The sequence below is a fragment of the Muntiacus reevesi genome, chromosome 15 (genome assembly GCF_963930625.1).
Source record: "Muntiacus reevesi chromosome 15, mMunRee1.1, whole genome shotgun sequence".
Taxonomy (NCBI): domain Eukaryota; kingdom Metazoa; phylum Chordata; class Mammalia; order Artiodactyla; family Cervidae; genus Muntiacus; species Muntiacus reevesi.
The window spans coordinates 56731403-56755121 of NC_089263.1; the positions used below are offsets into that span (position 1 = coordinate 56731403).

Here is a 23719-nt window from a genome sequence, read left to right on the forward strand (position 1 = left end):
GGCTGGATAATCCTGACTTTTTGTTTAGGGCTGACATATAGGAAGAAACAATGTCAAATTTGTAAGGTTTTAACTATGAGTTCAACCTGTGCATTTGCTTTAGGGGTGGGTAGAAAGGAGAAATTTTACTAAATATAGTAAAGCCTTATCTATAAATAAACATGGGGAAGAAAAACATTTTTAGGATGCCTGAGTCAGCATGTTTACATAGTAGGATTATTTAGTTTGGGGCCAAATTACACTTTGTGACCCAAATGCCAGGATTCTCAGTTCCCTGTACTTCCCATCCCCACCTCCCTGTTAATGTCCACAAGGGAGAGATCACAAACTGATAAAGAGGGTGACGTCCCTGTTCAGAACACCCAAAACGCACTTGCATACAAATGCAGACTCCTTACAACTGTTTAAAAAGTGTATTTTTGTCATAGGTTCACTATAGAGTCTCCAGTGAGAAACTTGGTAATTCAGATGCCAAGTTATATACAAGAGGCTGGTGCTTTGGAGGAAATATTCTGAATACTATTTTCTTTGATTCTTTAAATCACTGATGTTTGGTGCCAACACCTGATGAGTGGTTTTAAGTCAAAGACAGAAAGGAATAGATTCAACACATACAACATTTTATATTATAGGTTACTTTATTAAAAACTTAAATTTCGGTGTATTGTTTCAATTTCTTTGGTGTAGATACATGATCTCTTTCCCTTCATCATTCTATCAAAGCCATCCCACTTGGCTCTTTGAAAGAACCCCCGCTTGCTTTTCCATATCCTTGCCTTTCATGGACAGTCTCACCAGCAACTCTACCGTAAGTTTGGAAAACATAGGGTTCATATTCTTTCTGCTCAAGGATTATTCTTAGTCTTTAATGACAGCTATATTCTCAATTTAATACAATGTCTGTCAATTGTACTGGCAAAGCCAATATTACACACCAGGTAAACAACAGGCTACTCCCCATGACCCAGTTTTACATTTCAGATTCTTATAATCGGTTTCCAAATTCTTCTCCCTATTCCAGTGAACACAAGAAGAGAATCAGGCAGCTTAGAGCAGGCAATGAACAATTTAGGTTTTCTGGAACAAACTGTCAATATTCATTTAAAAACAACAACAACAACAACAACAACAACACTGTAAGTATTGGGTTGGCCAAAAAGTTTGTGCGGGTTTTTCCAGCTTACAGGAATACCGAATGAACTTTCTGGCCAAGCCAATATGAGTAAAAGTTAGGTGACCATGCAAATGATACAGTCCCTAATGTTACATGCCACAGATGCTGGACTTCTGGAACAACAGTTAAACTTCCACATCACATCACTTCCTGTATTATTTCTGTTCATGATGTCTGTTCCTCTGATTTACCTGGAATCAATGACTCTGGGGGAGAAAAAAGGATTCTTTAAGAAGGTGATCAATCATGGGTCCCACATTAGTAAAGTACTAAACATCAATAACATCAAAGGGGGATTAAATAAATATGTCACTGGGGAGCATTTCTCAGGAAAGTCTTGAGTTTAATTTTCAGCTTACGGGGCTCAAGTTTCATGCTAAATGGTTATCTGAGAGCTCATATACTAATTTTCAGATTTTTTAACCTTGAATGCAGAACGAGGTCACCTCGAGACACAACTTTTAAAATACTTAGGGTTAAAAAAAAAAAAATAAGAAAGAAAGGTAATTTGTAGCAGTACTTAAGTGTCCAACAGAAACCACTTCATCTGTTAAACAATATCTGACTGCCAAAGTTTCTCTTCCTGTCGGTTGATAGACAATGACATGGCACAGCCATTATCGCCGTGGCAACAGCACTGGGAACTATCAGAGGAAAATTGCACATGGCCCTGCCGGCCCTTGAGCAGTCATGCCTCAGCTTCCTCTGGAGGATGCTTTCTCTGCAAGTCTGGGATGCTCCAGGGTACCATCAACCCAGTGCGACACCAAGACTACAGATCACGTGGCGATTTCACGGAGCCTCGCTCTTCGGGGATCACTCTTGTTACCAACCAGATCACTCGTTTTACGTACTGAAGATGCAGCGGTGAATGAAGTCGAGGGTCTGGGAGAGAAGGCAACAAACAAGCGAATGATGCACGACAAGGTGTGAGATGCACAATGATGAATGGAGAAAGCGGTGGGCCTCGGGAGGCTTCCTTTCCCTCCCCTGTACCCCCACATTGCTTTGTGCCCGCCTCTCATTTATCCACCTTTGGACACAGGTCTCAGTGGACGTCTCGCCCCGGCGCCCTGCCTTGCACGCAGCAGTTGCTCGGAAAACATTTCTCGAACGAACCAATTTCTTTCTTAAGTTTCCCATTCAACACATCTTTCCTGGGGCCCAGGCCCAGAGGCTTAAGTAGACCGGAGAAGTCGGCGAAGCCCCGACCATACAGACAAGAGCGCCTCGTAAACTTTAAAAATTAAAAGCTATTTTAGTGAAATAATCGAGGTGCAGAGGGGAGAAAGGGTCTGGGTTTCCCACGTGGGCAGCGGGACAGACGGAGGGCCGGGACTCAGGCCCCGCGCGCCCCGACCTCGTAACCCCGGCCGGGCGTGGCCGCCAGAGGCCCGCGCGGTCCCCGCTCCCGCCGCGGCCTCACAGAAGCTCCGACAGCTCACCTAAGCGGACAACGCAGGACCGAGGTCAACTCCAACTCCAACTCCTCCAACACCGCGAGCTCACCACTCAGGTACCGGCCCACCGCGCTGCCGTGGCAACGCCGCCGCCGCCGTCTGCACCGGAACCGGAACCCTCATCTGGACGTGACCCCTTCCCGGCGTTCCGCGGAGCTGCGAAAACCCCGCCCAACGCCTGACCGAGTCCTCCCGCAGTATCCCAGTAGGCCCGTCTACCCTTCGGAGGGAAGTCGTCTTTCCGATTTCGCCTCTCCTTACCGCGAGAACGTCGTGACCCTGATGGACATTCACTTCCTCCAATCAATTGACGAAGCGGTTGCCGACGGCCAATGGTAAGGGAGTGGGTGGTGGCTTAGACGTAAGGACACACTTCAACCTGTAGGATCAGGACGAGCAATCTGATTGGTAGAATCAAGTAATTGCGGGCCAGCGCTCTCCAATCATGGAGAGCTATTCGGAGCCGGTCCAATGAGGGCCTCCGGGGGGCGGGCCGAGCCACGGGAAGGCTCCGGCTGGCTAGCCCAGGTCGCCGGCGGTCGAGGGCTTGCGGCCAGCGTGCCGGGATGAGCGGGTCCCTGGGCCGGGCGGCGGCGTCGGCGGCGACGGCTCTGCTCCGCTGGGGGCGCAGCGCAGGCGGCGGCCTCCGGGGCCCGGGCGTGCGGGCTGCAGGCTCGGGCGGCAGCGGCTCATCGGAGCATCTGGACGCGTTGGTGAAGAAGGACAAGGTGGTGGTCTTCCTCAAGGGGACGCCAGAGCAGCCCCAGTGCGGCTTCAGCAACGCCGTGGTGCAGATTCTGCGGCTGCACGGCGTCCGCGACTACGCGGCCTACAACGTGCTGGACGACCCCCAGCTCCGGCAAGGTCAGGGCCGGCTGCGGGCGGGGCTGGGGGGCGACCTCCCTTGGCCGCTCTGCGGGGCCTAGGGTCTGTCGGGCAGGTCCGTCCGGGGGCTCGAGGGGAGGGGGCTAGGGCACGGGTTTCCACACCGCATTAGAGCATCTAGGGTGGGGGCACGATCGAGTTGGAACTGGGTTTTGAAGATCTGGGGCTCTGGGCCAGTTTGTGCAGCGGGGTTAAGCACTAGCGGTTCTCCGATCCTCGCTCTGAGCTGCAATAGGCGTTTCGGCGCGAGTTCTCTTCGGCTGAGTCCCAGGAACATGGTCAGCAGCCCGACTCCCAGCTCTGCAGGAGTGGGGAAGCGGGGCAAAGGGATACAGGAAGAGGCCCTAAGAAACAGGCACTTGGGGACAATTTGAGGGAGTGGCTTGTCCCGTGGATAAGGGGCAGGTGCTGTTTATGGTGTGAGAAGGGCCGAGGTTGCCCTTTTCTGAGGCTTGGGGGTTCAGAGATTGGCCTGTCCTGCCTCAAGGCTGGGGGTGGTCAGGGACAGTCCTCTGCCGTTGCTTACAAGGAGGGGCTTGACTCAGCTTTTGGAGTCTACTTAGCTGACGTCTGCTGCTGTGGGAGAAAAAGACATGAAAATTTATGTTCAGATACTCAAGGATGGGGGAGTTTTGTGGGGGATAGGGTATCTTAGTGAGGTTTGTGGGGAGAGGGATGAGGAATGACCCCAGAGGCCTGGCAGCTGGCAGCTCCAGGAGCCAGCCAGGCTCTGGGGCAGACTCTGCAGTCTGTGACTTGTCACTGGCTCGGGAGGGAGGGAGGAGGGCCTTGACAGTTAATTAGCATCTTTGCTGTTGAGTCTCCTGCTGTGAACCTTACCTGCATTCTTCTGTTTCAGGTGAGTTGAGTAGGAGGACTGGAGAAGGGAATGGCAACCCATTCCAGTATTCTTGCCTGGAACACTAGGCCTGCCCTTTGGCTGGGGTGGATGGGGTTGGCAGAGAAATGGGGGGACTGTCCGTGTACCCGCTGAAGGGTGGCGTTCCAGTTAGACTTTCAGTGACTGAGTTCTCCCTGAGTCTTCCTGAGGTTGTTTAGTGACAGTGTCCTAGAGAGAGTTTTAAGGCACCAAGTTCTATGGTAGTCTCCATGCAGAATTCTGTATTTTGCTGCTCTGCATTTGAAGCTGTCCATCATAGTCATTCCAACATGGACAAGACAGGTGGGTGTCAGGGAAAGGCTTCAGGTTAGAATCCTTTGGCCAGTCCATTCTGCAGCCTGAAGCAAGTCTCAAAACTGCATTTTCCTTTTCAATAACATGAGGATAATGAAACCACATGTGCCAGAGTGTTTGTAAGGAACAAAGAGAAAGGAAAACTTTTAGAAAGTGCCCGTCATCTCACCTGGCACAGGGAAGGCACCCAGTAAGAGGTAGCTGTTTTATTATTAGCAGTCTATGACTTTAAAAGTATTTTTCCCAATATTATCTAATCCCTATAGAACTCTTGGTTTTGGTGGGTGGAAATGAGGAGTGAAGGCAGGTTAGCATTACCAGGAGGTATGGGATCGCAAAGAGTCAGACACAACTGAGTGACTAAAAATTTTAAAAAAGTAATATTACCATGTATTATGCCCACGATCCTTTTGCCTTCCTGATCCACTGGAATGCTACCAAGTGGCTGGCCTTTTTCACATACAGGGTGAGCTTCAGTCTTCACCCAGCATCAGGGTGTTTCTGCGTGTAAGATAAGATAGGAGTAACTGCAGTCTCTCAGCTGGGACCTTGCCTCGCCCCTATGGCCCTTAGTAAAAAGTTGTGTTGTTGATATCTTGCTCAGCATGAAGTTTTGAGAGCCTCCAGTTTGTGACTTTCAGTTCTCCTGTTTAATATAATCAGCGGATGGTATGACTGAATCCATTTGCCTGTATACCTGAAACATTATGCATCATTTATTTCAATTTAAAAAAATGTTTTTAAATATAACCAGAAGTTGGCCCTCCTGCAGTCTGGCCAGTGAACTAAAGTAAGAGCAGGAGTGAGAATGTGTTTGCTAAGAGCACTTACGTGTCTGACTTTCGGTCTTCTGTTCTTAAGTGTTCAAACAATAGCAACGGGAATTTAACCCCTACATTTCTTGACTGTTGACCTTCATCAGACCATTACTTTAGTTAGTGAATGTGTTACATGTATATTGAACATAATACATGTCTTTCATTGCCTAGAAAAGTAAGCGTTAGTGTAAGTCTATACCTGCAGATTTAGGGCAGGGTGGTGTGAGCAGGTTTTCACAGTGGGGATTAGTTTAGCCTGGGTGAGGCTTTGAAACTTGGAGACTCCATCTTTCTGCTTGCCACAGCTTTGAGTTTACCACGAGAGACTGACAGGCTATCTGATCCTTGCTTCTGCCAACCAAGGTCATGCCTATGCGCCTTTCCCAGACCCAAGCTCACTTCCAGTAACAGGAGAGTTCAGTTCAGTTCAGTTGCTCAGTCGTGTCTGACTCTTTGCCACCCCACAGACTGCAGCATGCCAGGCTTCCTTGTCCATCACCAACTCCCGGAGCTTACGCAAACTCATATCCTTTGAGCCGGTGATGCCATCCAACCATCTCATCCTCTGTCATCCCCTTCTCCTCCTGCCTTCAATCTTTCCCTAGAGGGCATACAGAATGAAAACCACAACAGGAGAGGGACTCCTGCAAAACTGGCCTTTCCTGCTTTCTTATGCCAGCAGAGGCTGAGCTTTATAAAGAGCCCGAGCTGGAGGAAGACCCTCAGACACTGTCTCCTAGTTCTGGGCGCTGGGTCCATGGAGTGTGGTGCCCAGAGGTGTCAGGCTGAGACCTGAGAGCCAGGGAACCAGGGTGACTGTGAGGCAGCTTTGTACTTTGTCCTTCCTCATGTTTTTTTTTTTCCTTTTTAAAACCTGGAGCATGTATCGAAGACAACCACAGTGGGATCCAAAGAGATAGGGTCCCAGTGGGTAGATGTCACCATATCCCACTCCTGGTCTTAACAAAGACTAATCTTTACTTTCAGTTGCAAAAGAAACATGTGCTCATGGGAGAAACTTGGAAAACAATGATGAAAACCTAAAGCAAATGAAAATCCCCTGTAATTCTGGTAGAAACCATAAACCATTATTATTAACATTTGGATCTAGCTTCTAACAGTTGGGTTTTTTTTTTTTTGTAGTAGAGTTGAGATCACACATGTCTCTATGTAGCGTTTCGCCCTCCTGAGAGTGGGGAACGTGTCCTTTGTGACTCCTGGAGCACTGTGTGTATTGCTTATTACAAAGCGAGCTTTCAGTGAGTGTCTCAATGAAAACTGCTTCCTTTCTTTATCATTTTATCATAAACTGTATTCCATCCTCGTAAATACATTATGGACACTGGAATTTCTGCCTCCTCGGATCACTCTTGTATTCCTCGCATCCATCAGGGGCAGTGTCTGTTGAATGAATAACCATCATTCTTTGTTGAATGGTTCTTAAGCATTTGAAAATACGCTCAGCCTCGCCAGTGTCAAGGACTTGAAGGCCGTAGTAAAGCTGTGATGTTAGCAAGAAGTCAGATTAGGGGTGTGCGTACGTGTCTGCGGAGGGCGGGTTGTATGCTGCAGACAGGCAGATAACGTGTGCCCACCCTCTGGAGGAGCTCTCGGTACCCGGGGAGGTTGAAGGTGAACAGACCTGAAGACCCATTTGTTTCGCTCCTGGGTATTTAGTCTACAGCAGGGATCGACAGGCTTCGTTTGTGAAGAGCCAGCGAGTAAATACTTGGCTCTGGGGGCCCAGTGGTCTCTGCTGGCACCTGTTCAGCTCTGCTGTTACAGTGTATAGCAGTCAGGGACGACGCCTAGATGGACGAGAGAGGCGGAGTTCCAATAAAACTTTATTTATAAAAACAAGGACTTGGAGCGGGTTTGGCCGAAGGCTGTGGTTTGCCACCCCTTGGGCCGGAGAGGCCGTCCCCCGCCTGTGAACTGGGAGGCTCCTGTAAGGATGTGCAGCTTCTTTGTAGCAATGAAAAGTGGGCAAGAATGGACCTTGGTCTCTTAGTAGCAGACTGAAGAAAGCAACTGTGTGATGTGATGGGAAACTAAGCTATGGTGAAAAAATTAACTAGATCTAGATGTATTTAATCTGACTGAATCTCAGAAAAGGCAGTGTTTAGACAAAACGGTGGCTCAGTGGTAAAGAATCCACCTGCCATTGCAGGAGATTCGGGTTCAGTCCCTGGATTGGGACGATCCTCTGGAGAAGGAAATGGCAACCTCCTCCAGTATTCTTGCCTGGGAAATCTCATGGACAGAGGAGCCTGGCCGGCTACGGTCCATGGGGTCAAAAAAGAGTCAGACTTGAATTAGTGACTAAACAACAACCAGTTGCAGAAAGGTAATTGTGACTTAATGCCATGTGTGTATGTAAATGTTTAAGATGTGAAGCAGTTCCATGGATTGCAGATCTGTGTGTCATGCAGGTGGGGCTCACAGGTGGGCAGGAGTGACCGATGCCAGGACCCAGCCAGAGGCCACCTCTGGTGATCAAGAACCTGGCCCTTGGGCTCCCAGGCACCTGGGCGCAAATTCTGGCCCCACCATATGCTAGCTCTGTGACAGTGGTTAAGTTATTTAACCTAAGAGCCCTTATTTCTTCATCTGTAAAATAAGGATAGTTACACATACCTCTGTAAAGGTGAAATGAGATTAGATGTGTGAAAAATGCAAGCGCATGAAACTCAGGAACCCGTAGCTCAGTAAATGGTATTTTTATCACTGCATGGCATACTTCATGGGTGTTTTCCCAGCATTCTTTCCCTCTGCTTTCCCCACTGCATATATTGTCAGAAGAGCATCACTGTCAGTGGGGTAGAGGATACTGACATGGAGAGAGAAGCCCCAGGGCACCTGGCACTATAGGAGCTTAATTCATTTCACCAGTTTTCACTTATTTAATCTTCATAATAAATCTGTGAGGCAGAGTTATTCCCATTTTACAGAAAAGGAAACTGAGACTAAAATGCGATTTACCTGAGGCTGTATTTACAAGCCAGCCAGCCAGGCTGACTCCTGAACCAAAGCCTCACATCCTCTTGTGCCTGTTTAGTCGCTCAGTCGTGCCAGACTCTTTGCGACCCCGTGGACTGTAGCCCACCAGACACCTCTGTCCGTGGAATTTCCAGGCAAGAATGCTGGAGCGGGTTGCCAGTTCCTCCTCCAGGTCCCTTCTCGTCACTGTGATTTACTTTTCCTCTCTTGAAGCTCTGCTATTTTCGTGCTTTTAGCTCACATTATCTCAAGCAGTCCTAACATACCCTTAAGTTAGGGAGTATGGAGAACTAGGTGACTCCAGAGGAGGTGACGTAACCTCACCAAGGAGTAGAGTCCCCTAAATGGCAGAGTTGCAATTAACCTGCATCAGGCTCTGAAGCTCGTGACCTGAAACTCTACCGGGAAAAAAGAAAACTGTAGTCACGGCGCTCTTCTGGTTGATTGTCCAAAGCAGGAATGATGTCCAGTGTTCTGAAATGTCAAGAATTTTAGAAGCACCTTTTGAAAGTTCTGGAAGGGAATTTTCTAGAACATTTTCTTCCCTCTGACTTGATACTTTGGAATATTAAAATTTTTGGTGGAGCAGTGGGTGTATATAGAACTGATTTTGTGAGACTCCTAAGTCCCAGTCCTGGTTTTACCTGTTATATAACTTTGCATTCAGCATTTTCTGTCACAAACAGAATCACATTTTATCATCTATAAAGTATGGTTATCATTAAGATCCATTCTTGGCTATGATTTTCTAATTTTTCAAGAATTGCTCTCTGATTCTGAGTTATTCCAAGCGATAGATGTAAGAACTACACAAATATTGTCACTTACATTGTAGTTGCCGAAAATGTAAAGGGTGAGAAAAATTAGCCGTATTTAATTGATTGTGACTTGGTAGAATTTTAGTTCGCGGTTTATGATTCATAGTCTTTTGTTTTCGGGTTTCTCACTTCACTCTCTAGGAAGCAGTTGGGTATTTCCTTTAATATTTAAACTTGTAATCAGACTTTTTAATACATGGAAAATGGCATAGTTTTTAGGAAAGATGCCAGAGCTTTGCTTTGACATCAGCCACCCACGACACTTGACAATCTAAAAATGAAGGAAGCAGGTGAGTTTGACTGTGATAAACTCTCGGCAGTGTGGGCAGCTTGGGCACTGTCACAGTGCCACCCTGGGCTCCGAGGGGGCTTCTTCTGAGTTCTTGAAGTGTAAGTGATTGGGGCAGTCACGGGCCATGGGGTTTGCAAGGCATCCGTCTCCCTTGCACGTGACTGTGTTGGATGTTCAGAGTGGTTCGAAAGCCCACTTGTTTTGGCAGTGTTGGTGTTAAGGATGGATTCCCTTCCTTCCTTGTAGTTGGGATGATGGTCTGCAGCAACATAATATTCAGTGAATGGGACAAGCCTGATGCTTTGGTTGAGCATGGTTCAACCATGGTCGAGCATAAAAACAACTGATGAAAGCAAGTCATTCTTTTATTCAACGAAGGTTTTATTTTAAAACATCATACTTTTTAGGATCAAACATGTGGTTTTGGGTGGCCTTCAGATGGCAGATTTTTTCACCTTTGGAGAGTTTCAAAAATTGTAGGCACTGGGATTTCCTTGATGGCCCAGTGATTTAAGACTACACTCCTAATGCAGGGGGCCTGGGTTCAATTCCTGGTCGGGAAAAACTGAGATCCCGTGTGCTGCAAGGTACGGCAAAAAAAAAAAAAAAATTACAGGCAATCATCAAAAGAATCAGTAGATATTTATTGCCATGGAAAGTTTAATGCATGTATTATTAATTGGATAAAAAACCCATAGTGTTGTGCAGATAAATGGTTTATGTACGTAAATGTAAAAGATGTTTAAGAAAGTTTAGAAGAGGCAAAAATTTCATACTAAACGTTTCTTAATCCCCCCATCATAAAGTAAAAAAGATGACTTATTGGAAACATAAGTAAATTCTGATAGTCTCTTTGTGTTTGAGGATAGAGTTAAAAAAAAAAATCCAAAACATGCAACTTACATGCCAAGTAATTATTTATGTAATACCAAACATCAGAGTGATGAAAAACCTGAATTCATCAGAGCATTCCAGTATAAAGACATTCTGATGGTTCGTGGAATTTGCCCTTTATTGATAATCTCCAAACCTCCAGCTGACTTTTTTTTAAAATAGAAACCCAGAGCGACTTAGAAGCAAACTTTTCGGAGCCTATAATGTTGTAACCATTTCTTCATCCTTGAAGTCTGTCTGCAGAAGAAAGATAAAACTCTCCACAGGTGGCCTTCTAGGTCTGTCCTGGCGAGTAAAGTTGCTGGTTTTTTTTAGGAGGCAGTGACTTACAAGAGAAAAACACGGGTATCTTGGGACTGTTATTTGTAAAATAACTCATATTAGCCATCTTATTTGGTTAAACACATCTGATAATAAATGATGGGGCATCAAGCAGAAGGTTTTGTATTATTTGTTTACATAAAAACCACCACTTGACCGATTTCTAAAATTTGCATAATACAATCTTTGGCTTGAAGAATCTGTTGACTTTTCTGTTTCATTTATTTGTATGTTTGAAAAAGTACACTTCAATCTCAGGCTCTGAGTCAAAAAGAAAGTAAACAATGAGGAACTCAGAAAAGGGTTTTTTTTTAATGTTTGAAGATGAAGCCATGTTTCTTTCCTAACCATCACCTCGTGGCCCAGCTCTGAACAGAACCGTCGGATGGCTGCCCCGTCCCAGGAGGCGCGTCATCTTGGAGTGTCCTTGGCGCCACTGTCTTTGCCTCTTGGTGCGGGGAGTGGGTCTCCCTCAGCCTGTGGCTCTGTGCCTGGCCCAGGACATGGGCCTTCGTGAGCCCTGGGCCCTTCCTTTATTTTCCTCAGTCCCTACGAGTTCTGGCTGAACCGGCTCAGCTGTCCCATCGAGGGGCTGAATAGGGCCAGGGCCGTAGCCTGCAGACACAGGAGAGGGATTTTGGCTCGGGTAAAAGGATCATTAAAGATAAAAAGCAGTGACTCAGTGTCTTACTTCACCAGCCAAGACAGGCGTGAAGAACATTAGGTGGGGGCCCTGTCTGCCGGTGAGTCACTGATGGGCCCGTGTTCAGTTGTCCACGTGGAATCAAAGTTGTGGCACTTCTTTCTCTTTTTTTTTGCTGAAAACATGGCTGGCACAGCATGGGGAATATCACCTTGTGTATCTTGTGTAACTAATCAAGTTCTCTGCCATGATCCAGGGTCAGTTGTGAGTCAGGTCATTTATGAGCATTTTCCTTACCTGATTCTCATAAAAACTTTGTGGGGTGAAGGTAGAAACAGAGGACGGAGGCTTCTCAGTTTATAATAGGAAGAATCCAGCTTTTTTTGTTGTTGTTGTTGTTTTTTATTTATTTGGCTGTGCTGTCTTAGTTGCAGCATGTGGCAACCCTTGAACCCTGGCCCTCTGCCTTGAGAGCTCAGAGTCTTAGCCAACGGACCATCAGGGAAGTCGCAAAGAGTCAGGGTTTACACAGCGGTTCCTTGGACTCTAAAGCTTACGCTGTCCCCAGGGATGGGGAGCAAGGGAGGGACACGGGGTGTTCTGCTCAGAGCAGGGAGACGTGTCGTCATGCAGGTTCATCTTTGCTCATTCCAGTGACCCTTCAATGTTCTTTCCCTGTAGGCATTAAAGACTACTCCAACTGGCCCACCATCCCGCAAGTGTACCTTAACGGCGAGTTCGTGGGGGGCTGTGACATTCTCCTGCAGATGCACCAGAACGGGGACCTGGTGGAAGAACTGAAAAAGCTGGGGATCCGCTCTGCCCTCTTAGATGAAACGAAAGACCAGGACTCGAAGTGAGGGACGGTGGCCCCGGGCGAGGAGCCGCTGGTGTCAGAGTCTCACCGCCAGAGAAGCCTTAGCCATTCGGGTTCCCGCTGTTCAGACGACCGCTTGCACTGGTTCCTCCAGTTTGTAAGCAGCCAAGTGATTTTAGCGTGTCTGCTGTTTGGGCAAGGAAGATCCTGTCGTGAACATAATCGTAACCACTGTACCGTCATAATCAATGTCGCATTACGAGATTGTTGTAAACAAAATTCCTTCTTGTGTTGTTCTTTGCTCTTTGCCTGATTCAGGAGTAAACCTGGGAGCTTTTGAATCATTGTTATTCTTCATGGGTCCTCCACAAATATGTCAGTCAGTCTGCAAAGGTAATATAACCCCCCCACACCCCCCAGTTTTTCATAACTTGTTCTGTTAAGAAAAACGATCGACAAAGAAGAAAATAAGATAACCGGGTTTTTTGGGTTTTTTAAAAAAATAAACTGCCAACCCAGGGATACTGCATGTGAGTGGTTATTCTGAACAGCAGTAAGTCTGTGCATTCATCTGTTCCAGCTGCTGTAACAAAATGCTGTAGACTGAATGGCTTATAAACAATGGATGTGGATTTCTCACAGTTGTGGGAGGCAGAAGTCCAAGAGCAAGTCTGCAGCAGATAACGCTGTGTGGTGAGGGCCCACTCCCGCTTCACAGACAGCTGTGTTCCCACTTTCGGACCCCCTTTTGTAAGTGCACTAATCCCATTTATGAGGGGTCCACCCTCATGACCTGATCACCTCCCAAAGGCCCCACCTCCTAACACCATCCCTTTGGGAGTTAGGTTATATGTCAGCATAGGAATTTTGAGGGTTCACGGACATTAAGTCTAGAAGGACTTCTGGTAACTCTTACCTTTTAATTTTAGGAATTAAGAGTGATTCTCATACTCTTCTATTAAAATTTCCATGAAAATTGCCATCAAGCTGTGCTCTTAATTTCTTGAGGGGAAGTAAGTGTTGTGAATGCTGAGAGGCGTTGATGATCCAGTTGGAGTCCTGGGTGGACTGGACTGGCAAGAAGTGAGGGGGAGAGACGAGGGGGCGCCCGGCTTGCCTGTCTCCAAAGACCTGTGCTTGGCCAGCTTTGGGAGCGGCCGTTAACTGCCTCCAAAGCGGGGGATCTTGTGAACCTTTTATTCCTTAAAAATGGCGCCTTTATAAAAATGGACATAATTGGAATCATAGTTGAGATCTTCCAGTGCATGGTATCTTTTAACAAGACTGTGTTTCTTCTCCACCTGGGCTGGAAGTGGAGCTGGAGGTAAACTTTACAGTGACTCATGGGAAGAAAGCCCACTCTTACACCTTGGGGTCCCCGGAAGCCTTCATTCATCTCCAAGAGCTTAAACAAAGCATCTGTTCAGAAGTGCACAGTGGCAGAGGTAGGAAGAAGCTGCTTTTTTTTTTTTTTTTAAAGAGCAAAAGTAATAAAGGAAGAGGATGGCTTATTCCCCTAGAGCCATTCGGGAGGCTTGTTCTGTGTTGATCACTGAGTCTACATGAATGTCTCTTGGAAAAGCTCTGAAAATGGATGGACTTAGTGGGGAAAAGATTGACCTGCTCGTCCTGCAGGTCTCAGCTCCTGGCTCCATCCTTCCCAACCCGCCAAGAGGCTGTGGAATTCCCAGGAGAAAGGAAAGATGAATTGTAGCCCCCCCCCCGCCCCGCAGGTCGTTGGGGGCTGTCCTGTTAGATGAGAGGACTGGCCTTGGTAAATTACAGAACTCAGGGCTTCAGGGAAAAGAAAAACAGATTATTGTCACGAAAGGTTTCATGTTAGACGTGTCGTATACTCTGCATCCATCATTACCTTTTGTGTCTGCTCTACGCTGAGAGCTTACACAGACCCTTAGCGGAGGTTGGAGCTGATCTGTTGGAAGCATGTTGCTTTACAAATGAAAATGAGGGCGCTGGAAGGAAGCCCTGTGCCGCTGCCATGCCGTGGCCGAGCCAAGCCTGTGACCTTGTCCTTTGGAAAGAATACCATTAACAAATCACTCTTTTACTGTTCCTGGATGAGAACCAGGCTGCGGGGCACACACGTGAGTGTGCAAAACTGACCCTTGCCTTCTCATCTGGGGCTTTGCCATAATTTTGCTCCTTTTGGCTTTTTCCTTAAACCTGCCTTTTATCTCCTTAGGGTTCATCTAAACAATGAAATGATGAGAAACATTTGCAGGGAAACATCAATGTCGGAAACCTCCCTAGAATATCAGCACTGGGAGAGAGCCACCAAGTAAATTATTTGACTCAGAGGCTTATGAATCATAGTGAGATCACATCAGTCACCAGAGAGCTTAAAAGTTTAAGGAGTCACTGAACTCTACAAGGAATGGAAGTGTTCTTTCCAGCAGTTCATTAATACTTTCTTTCTCTATGCATGACACATCTTTCCCAAGTGGGAAATGGAAGATGGTATCTGATGCCAGTCTGAATAATTTTAATGATCTGCGTAATTAGAATTTGCCGTGATAATTGGAACAGTGACACCAGAATCCCTTGTACAAACAGCAGTGTCACACATCATCTGTTTTAACTATGCAAAGTCTGCTTCACAGTTTTCCACTGCAGGACATCGGCTGTTATCATTTGATTTGATTTAATGGATTTTTGTCACAACTTCAAAGTACTGTGTTCCTAGACTGTTGGAAATAGAGGAGGTTCTTTTAGAAGATTAAACATTTGTATGAGTTGAGCTTCGGGAGATATTTTAGAACAGAAGGTAAGTTTTAAGACATCTAGGATTTCTTGTTATTGGCCCTATTGAATTGGGTAGAATATGGGTCCTCACGCTTTCCTGTAATTATTAAAATCCCACCAGCTAGCTTGAGAAGGAATTCTTATAAATTTGTTAAAGAGAAAAATTGTATCTTGAGAGGTTGGGTCCCTCGGTATTTGTGACGGGAGAGATTGCCCCAAGGGGTCAGAGGATCGACCTTTGTGTTGGCAAAGTTAAGCTGGAGTAAATTTAAACCAGAGGCAAGGAAGCTTCCAGGTTTGTCTCTGAGAGTCACTGGCAGGCAAAAATAGGTATTGGTGGATGGTCACAGAAACAGAAGCTGATCTGATAGCTATTTAAAAAAAATAAGATTTCATAATCCACTTGAGAATTGGTGGAATCCAAAATTCCTTTCTTGTCATCCATAAGAACTCCATGATAGCTATATGTTTTGGCGGGGCCAGGGGTGTGTGTAGCTGTGCCATACGTACGTAGATCCCCCATCAGGCGTTGAACTTGCCCCCTGCAGTGTAAGTACAGCGTCTTAACCACTGGACCACCAGGGAAGTCTCACACCAAGCTAATTTGTGGGAGGGGGAAGGAACGGTGAGAAAGGAAAGAGCTGGTTTCAAGCCACCCACAGTGGGGGCGAGGTGGACTTGGGCGTCTCATCCTGCCCTGTTTGCTGAGAGCAGCAGCATGCAGGTGGTAAAGCCGCGTGCACCGTCCAGTTGAGCTGGGAGCAGATCTGGTCCGAGTCTAAGGGCTTCCCTGGTAGCTCAGCTGGTAAAGAATCCATCTGCAATGCAGGAGACCCCGGTTTGATCACTGGGTGGGGAAGATCCCCTGGAGAAGGGAACGGCAAAGCACTTCAGTATTCTTGGGCTTCCCTGGTAACTCAGCTGGTAAAGAAATCTGCCTGCAATGTGGGAGATCTGGGTTCGATCCCTGGATTGGGAAGATCCCCTGGAGGAGGGCATGGCAACCCACTCCAGCATTCTTCCCTGGAGAATCCCATGGACAGAGGAGCCTGACAGACTGCAGTCCACGGGGTCGCAAAGAGTCAGCCACGACTGAGTGAGTAAGAAGTGCACCTTGCTTCAAAGATTCCCCGACGGCAGCCAGACCGGGCTTCCACACACACCTCCCTGGCCTTCTCACGCTCTCCCAGACTGCCAACCCTGACGGCCTTTCCTCACCCCCTGTTTTACCCCCACAACCCCTTCTTTTCCATCACACCAGGCTGTGATTGCCCTTTTGCTTGTCTTCACTCAAGGACCCCATGTAAGTAGCATATGTCATGCTCAGAAAAATATGTAAAAAATAAGCAAATAATTGTTTCCCTGTTCTTTCCAGATGAGTCACAAAAGAAGCATTAGGTCCTAGATTTCCCTGGGGGTCCAAGGTTGAGAATCTGCCTGCCAGTGCAAGGGACACAGGTCCGATCCCTGGTCTGGCAAGATTCCACATGCCGCAGGGCAGTTAAGCCCACAAGCCACAACTACTGAGCCCATGCTCCCTGGACCCCGTGCGTGTGTTAATGTGTGAGTGTAACTCACTCAGTCCTCCTACTCTTTGCAACCCCATGGACTGTAGCTTGCCAGCCTCCTCTGTCCATGGGATTCTCCAGGCAAGAATACTGGAGTGGGTTGCTATGCCCTCCTCCAGGGGATCTTCCCAGTCCAGGGATCGAACCCAGGTCTCCTGCATTGCAAGCAGGTTCTTTACCATCTGAGCTACCAGAGGAGCCCATACTCTGCAACTAAAGAAGCCACAGAAATGAAAGGCCTGCTCATCAGCAACTAGAGAAAGCCCTCGCTCAGCAACGAAGACCCAGCAGAGCCAAAAGTAATAATAAATAAATCAGTTTTTTAAATAAAGATTTGAAAAGTATTAGGTTCATGCAGTGCACTGGGGTGGCAGTACAGGGCAGTGCAGAAGAGCTTGGGTCTGGATCAAACTTCCTGGATTCCCATTCCAGTTCTTCCCAGATGGCCTCAGACACATTATTAACCCACCCACGCCTTCTCTACAGAACAGGACAGTGGTGAATGTCACCTACGTCAGGCTTGTTATGAGATAGGAGAATCCAAATCAAAACCCTAATCCATAATAAGCTCTCCAGATAGCTTAACCTCCGTGGTTGCTTTGGACTAGTTCTGGACTTGGTTGTGGTATATTATTCACCATCATTGTTAGGTTTAATAAGGGAGTTGAGATAAGTCATATCTATTGACAGGCCATTGTTTGGTGGTTCCCAGAGCATGCAGACTCATCTTTGAAGGTCAATGCCAAAATTTAACACTCTCAGTGGAGTGTATCCATTATTTAGCTGCTTTTGGGGCTGGGGTAGGGGAGTCCTGAGACAGAAAGAATTCTCTGTAAATTACTTTCCTAATACTATAGTTGGACTAACTGCCACAGAGTTTTAATTTTTTTTTAATAGTACTTCTTTTCATTCAGTGGAAACTGTTTACTGAACCGATAGGTTAGAATAGGCTTCATCATGTGAAGGTCTATTTGAAAGAACATAGTTTAACCTTGAGTTAATTCTAATTTATCAGTAATTTATCCCTCTTCCAGGGGAATCCAGGCTAAGTCCTGTATTATGTGATGGGAGCTCCTCCTGCTCTGGACCCCAGGTCTGGGGCTGAGCCTTTAGCCAGGGATCAGATAATCTCCACCTCCTGCCTTGAGCCAGGGAAGGGTTAACATATTTGGAATTTGAAGGAGAACTTCAGCAGCTGCTTTTACACATACAGCTATAACCCTGGGGACCTAGGGCACATTTCCCATTATCCTGGCTTTCTGATCTTTGAGTTTTTATCTACAATTTCTTAGTAACATCTTAGAATGATTCTTGGGCCAGCAGAGCACAATTACAGAGGTGACAGCAAAGGATGCTATCAATTCTACCTGTCCAAGTCACTGCAGTTTTAGTGGAGCAAAAGATTGCTGTGGTAGGTTAAATAAAAGGGCCCCAAAGAGGTTTACATCCTGACTTCCAAAACTTGTGAGACTGTTCCCTGGGACTTTGCAGCTGTGATTAAGTTAATGGGAAATTATCCTGGATCATCTGGGTGGGCCCAGTGTCATCACAAGTGCTTTGAAGATGGGAGAAGTCACCATGAGCCCAGGGACACAGGTGTCCTTAGACACTGAAAAAGGCAAGGACACAGATTCTCCCCTGGAGCCTCCAGAAGGAATATAGGCCTTGGTTTGTTTGTTTTTCCCATTTTGTATTGGGGTATAGCCGATTAACAATGTTGTAGTTTAGGTGAACTGTGAAAGGACTCAGCCATACATATACATATATCCATTCTCCCCCAAAACCCCTCCTATCCAGCAGGGGTTCCCTTCAGTCATGTCCCTTCAGTCCCTTCAGTCATGTCCAACTCTTTGTGACCCTATGGATGGACTGTAGCGCTCCAGGCTCCTCTGTCCATGGGATTCTCCAGGCAAGAATACTGGAGTGGGTTGCCATTCCCTCCTCCCGGGGATCTTCCCGATCCAGGATCAAATCTGTGTTTATGTCCCCTGCACTCACAGGCAGGTTCTTTACCCCTCATGCCAGCTGAAAAGCCCCGCTCCCATCCAGGCTGCCACATAAATATAGGTCTTGATTTCAACTCAGTGAAATTGATTTCAGATTTCTGGTCTCCAGAACTATAAGAAGAAAAATGTGTGCTGTCTTAAGCCATCAAGTTTGTTTGTTACAGAAGCGACAGGCAGCTACCACAAGCGGTTCCTGGATTTTCATGGTGGGTGCCACTTCGTATGAGCTGACAGGGATCAGGCACAAACGTTTATTGAGCACTGCCTCCCCCGTGCTAGGCATTTAGAGCCCAAATTTATGGTCACAAAAGGTCTGCAAATGTAGGGTATCTTTCCCTTTCAGATGAGAAAACAGACTCGAGAGGTGCAGTCCCTCATCCAAGGTCACTGCCTAGTGAGGAGCAGGACTGGAACTGTGGTCCTCACGTTGTAGGTCACTCCGGAGGCCTGGCCAAATAGTTGCATCCCCAACCTCCATGGAGCTCTGGCGACCGAGTCTGGGAGTAGCAGTCCTGAAGGGAAGAACTGTGCTTGCCACTGAGTTTGATCTGTGTCTCCCTCTGAAACACGCAGCCAGGAGCCCAGGGCTTTGGCAAGTCCCCTGGCCGTGCCTGACTAGGTATGTGAGGAGGTGGAGGGTCAGCTTTGAGACGGGGGCCGTCAGAGCAGGCCTAACTGGGCAGAGGTGAATGAAGCGCAGGGTAAAGCGTCCCCAGGGTCCCTATGGTGCGTGGACAAGCGGACAGGCCAGTGGTCCCACTGGGCTTCACTTGGTGAGATTCCCAATGGCAGGAAGCGGATATTTGAGCCGGAGGGCGGAGCGCTCTCCCCAGGAGCTCCCATCATCTGCAGGCTTTCCCCTCTGACCTCAGATCCAGCCCTGGACCTCACTCTGTCTCTGCGCATGCGCAGAGCCTCCATCGGCCTTCCTTAGGGACCCAGACTTCCTTAGGGACCAGCCCTGGTTCTCATGTGCCAGCGGGTATCTCTTTTGTTTTCCCTTCACTGGCTTTCAATCTAGAGAGTCCTGTTTTTCACTTCTGAGAAACTTTCCCAATACTTCTTTGGGAATTTGCCTACCCTGACTTTTCCTGTTTCTCTTTCTGATTCCTATATGTCAGATGTTAGGGCTCTAGAACGACCTCATAGTTTCCTCACCTTTTCTCTGCTGTTTTCAAAGTCCCTATCTTTTCATTCTCCTCTTTGGGAGATGACCCTGACTTTCTTTTCTCTGTCTCTCCCATAAATATTGCCGTCTGTCTCTCCTGGTTCTGTCATTGCCCCAGGTTTGTGGGGTAGAGCAGGAAGCAGTGCAGAAAATGTTTCTGTTCTCATAGGGATCATAGTCTAGTAGAGGGAGAGAGAGAGAAAACAGCTAGTAAGTGGATCAATTATTGGTTAGGTGGGTTAAGAGCTAAGAAGTAAAAAAATCAGTGTAAGGGTATAGGAAGGGACATGGTTTGATTGGGTCCTTAGGGAAAACTCTACTGAGATCGTAGTAGAGCAGAGACCTTACAATTACCGCCCCCACCACCTTTTTTGGTTGCACCACACAGCCTGTGGGATCTTAGTTCCTCCTGAGCCCTACCCCCACCGCCTGCAGTGGAAGGGCAGAGCCTTAATCACTGGGCCACCGGGGAATTTCCCACCTTCCAACCTTTAATTCTGCCACCTGTTGAAAACAATTTCCAAGGGGTTTTGTTAAATGATTAATCTTTTTAAAAAATAATATTTACTATCTTAACCATGTTCAAGTATGCTCCCATTGTAGTATAACCATCCATCTCCAGAACTCCTTTCATCTTCTAAAACTGAAACTCTTTACCCGTCAAACAATTCCCCAATCCACCCCTCCACCACAGCTCCGGCGACCACCATGTTACTTTCTGTCTCTATGCATTTGACACTCCAGGTAGTTCATAGAAGTGGAATTACATAGTGTTTATCCTTTTGTAAATGGTTTATGTTACATAGAGCAAAGTGTCCTTACGGTTCATCTGTGTTGTAGATTGTGTTATTCATTCATTTATGGCTGCACTGGGTCCTCATTGCTGTGTGTGGGCTTTCTCTAGTTGTGGCAAGAGGGGCTATGCGTGGGCTTCTCATTGTGGTGGCTTCTCTTGTTTCGGAGCACAGGCTCTAGGAGGCATCGGTTCAGTGGTTGTGGTGCACTTGCTTAGTTGCCCCAAGGCATGTAGGATCTTAGTTCCTGGACCAGGGATCGAACCTGTGTCCCGTGCTTTGGCAAGCAGATTTTTAACCAGTGGACCTCTACAGAAATGCATGTCATTCTTTTTTTAAGGCTGGATAATAATCCATTAGGGCTTCCCAGGTGGTGCAGTGGTAAAGAATCCACCTACCAAGAGACACGGGTTTGATCCCCGGGTCAGGCTTGCCTGCAATGGCAATCCACTCCAGTATTCCTACCTGAAAAGTCCCATGGACAGAGGAGCCTCATGGGCTACAATCCACGGAGTCTCATAAGAGTCAGACGTGACTGAGCGACTGAACGCAGTAATCCATTGTGTGCCTGTACCACATTTGTTTATTCACTTATTCACCAGTAGACACTTGGGTTGCTTCCATTTTTTGACTATTGTGAGCAATGCTACTGTGGATGTGGGTGTACGGAATAACTTTGAGACTCTGCTTCCAGTTCTTTGTGGTATATACCCAGAAGTGGAATTACTGGATTTTATGTTGATTCTGTTTAATTTTTTGAGAAGCTGCCATACTCTTTTCCACAGTGGCTGCACCATTTGACATTCCTACCAAGAGTGCACAAGCATTCCAGTTTCTCTACAGCCTCTCCAACACTTGCTATTTTCTGGGTTTTGTGTATTGTTGTTTGTTTTTGTTGTTTGATTTTTGGCCATATTAATGAGTGTGAAGGCATCCTTTTCATAGCCACTTGTTCTGTCTTTATCTTTCATGAATCCAATACCTTAACTTTGAGGATATTACTTCAGTTCAGTTCAGTTCAGTCACTCAGTCATGTCTGACTCTTTGTGACCCCATGGACTGCAGCACGCCAGGCCTCCCTGTCCATCACCAACTCCCAGAGTTTACTCAAACTCATGTCCATTGAGTCGGCGATGCCATCCAGCCATCTCATCCTCTGTCATCCCCTTCTCCTCCTGCCTTCAATCTTTCCCAGCATCAGGGTCTTTTCAAATGAGTCAACTCTTCGCATGAGGTGGCCAAAGTATTGGAGTTTCAGCTTCAGCATCAGTCCTTCCAATGAACACTCAGGATTGATCTCCTTTAGGATGGACTGGTTGGATCTTCTTGCAGTCCAAGGGACTTTCAAGAGTCTTCTCAATCCTTCACCACTCAGCTTTCTTTATAGTCCAACTCTCACATCCTTACGTGACTACTGGAGTCAAAGCTATGACTAGATGGACCTTTGTTGGCAAAGTGTAATGTTCCTTCTTTTTAATATGCTATCTAGCTTGGTCATAACTCTTCTTCCAAGGAGCAAGCATCTTTTAATTTCATGGCTGCAGTCACCATCTGCAGTGATTTTGTAGCCCCCCAAAATAAAGGTTCTCTCTGTTTCCATTGTTCCCGCATCAATCTGCCACGAAGTGATGGGACCAGGTGCCATGTACTTAGTTTTCTGAATGTTGAATTTTAAGCCAACTTTTTCACTTTCCTCTTTCACCTTCATCAAGAGGCTCTTTAGTTCTTCTTCGCTTTCTGTCATAAGTGTGGTGTCATCTGCATATCTGAGGATATTACTTACACCCCCTTTTTTTTTTTTCTCAAGCCACTCTTTTAAAACACTTCTGCATTCTCCCTGGGCATCCAGGTTTCCTCTTCATTTGTCTGTTCTGGATTCTCCTTTGTGCTGGAAACTTTCCAGGTGGAGACCCTTTAGCTGCTGCCTCCCATTTGAAAAGTAAAGAACCCATTAGAAGATAGATATTGAATAGAGAATTGGAGGCAGTGTGTGTGTGTGTGTTTGTAGAGAGACAGGTTGTGTGGGGTGTGTGAGGTTACCGCTGCTGACTGCTGGTGGATTTCCCAGGACAGTAACTGGGTGCTGAGCTGACCTTTCAAATCTCAAATCTCAAGTGTCAGTACTTGCATGTCTCTTTGCTGAGGCCATTTAATTTCTCCAGAGAAGACTCTTCCATCCCACCTAGGAGGTGTGAGCCTGTCTATCTTCTAGAAACTGGAGTGGAGCCTGGGAGCTCTTCCGCCGGCGTATCGATTTCCACCGGCCTCTCTGGTTTTCAGCCCACTCCCTCTGCTGGACTCACTGTCCCCCCGTCCTGGGGGCTGAGGCCCCTGGGGTGGGATGGAGGAGCGGGTGGTGTCCTGAGGGTCTCCAGCTTCACACCCTCACTGTCCGCCCTGCACTCCCCGCTCAGCCTTGTGTGGTACCCGGAGCATGGGCCCTGCACACACTTTCCAGCCCCTCAAAACTGACCCACTTCTCTCCTCTTCACTCCTCTCCTCTCTTTCTTCTTGCCCTTTACCTTCATGTTATTTATCATTTTTATCTATTTTGTATCTTTTTAAATTCCTTTACTTTTCTTTTAGTTTCAAGAGGGAGCCCAAATAAATGTAGGTGATCAATCACCATGTTTAAATTCCTGTGTTTTTTTTTTAAACAAAATTTTCTCAAATCATAAAAACAATTTGTGTTCCTTTAAAGAACTAGAAAGAGGGGAAAAAATAGGCCAATAATCCCATTCACGGATGACAAATACTTTTCATAAGGTGTATTTTCTTTTACTTATTATTCTTCAAGTGATTTTGCATATTTCAAATCAGATGTAAAGAAAACTTTATGTTCTGCTTTTTTCCCCATACAATATTACAATATAAGCATCTCCCATGTTATGAAACTTTGGAAATGTTTGTAATGGCTGTGACAATAATTGATTCTGTGTTAGTACTAAAATTTGCTTGATTATGCTATTGCTTAACTGGTGGGCTGTTTTCAGTTGTAAGTTTTATACAGTGCAAAGATGTTTGTGCAAAAAGTTTATTTCAACCTGTTTAATAGAAAAGTTTTTCAAAAAATAGGAGAGATTTTGTCATAGGCTGCTGCTGC

The 23719-nt window shown here is 46.5% G+C and overlaps 1 protein-coding gene, 1 long non-coding RNA gene and 1 other non-coding gene across 3 annotated transcripts; 1 reads left to right on the top strand and 2 right to left on the bottom strand.

Moving 5' to 3' along the window:
- Positions 1-1109: 1109 nt before the first annotated feature.
- LOC136147109 (uncharacterized) lies at positions 1110-2942 on the bottom strand. The gene is made up of 3 exons (XR_010659115.1): positions 2620-2942; positions 2029-2059; positions 1110-1380 (listed from the first exon to the last, which is right to left on the bottom strand). It is a non-coding gene; the product is annotated as an uncharacterized lncRNA (long non-coding RNA).
- On the bottom strand, positions 1681-1955 carry LOC136147690 (small Cajal body-specific RNA 13). The gene has a single exon (XR_010659345.1). It is a non-coding gene; the product is annotated as a small Cajal body-specific RNA 13 (non-coding RNA).
- A 195-nt stretch (positions 2943-3137) lies between the features above and the next one.
- Positions 3138-13299, top strand: GLRX5 (glutaredoxin 5). The gene is made up of 2 exons (XM_065906768.1): positions 3138-3498; positions 12182-13299. The coding sequence occupies exons 1-2, from the start codon at positions 3201-3203 to the stop codon at positions 12358-12360; spliced, it is 477 nt and encodes a 158-aa protein (XP_065762840.1). The 5' UTR covers positions 3138-3200; the 3' UTR covers positions 12361-13299.
- The last annotated feature ends 10420 nt before the right edge of the window (positions 13300-23719 follow it).

Coding starts and splice junctions, on each gene's coding strand:
- GLRX5 (XM_065906768.1), top strand. CDS start 3,201: ATGAGCGGGTCCCTGGGCCGGGCGGCGGCGTCGGCGGCGACGGCTCTG. Junction 3,499..12,181: donor CGACCCCCAGCTCCGGCAAG/GTCAGGGCCGGC, acceptor CTTTCCCTGTAG/GCATTAAAGACTACTCCAAC.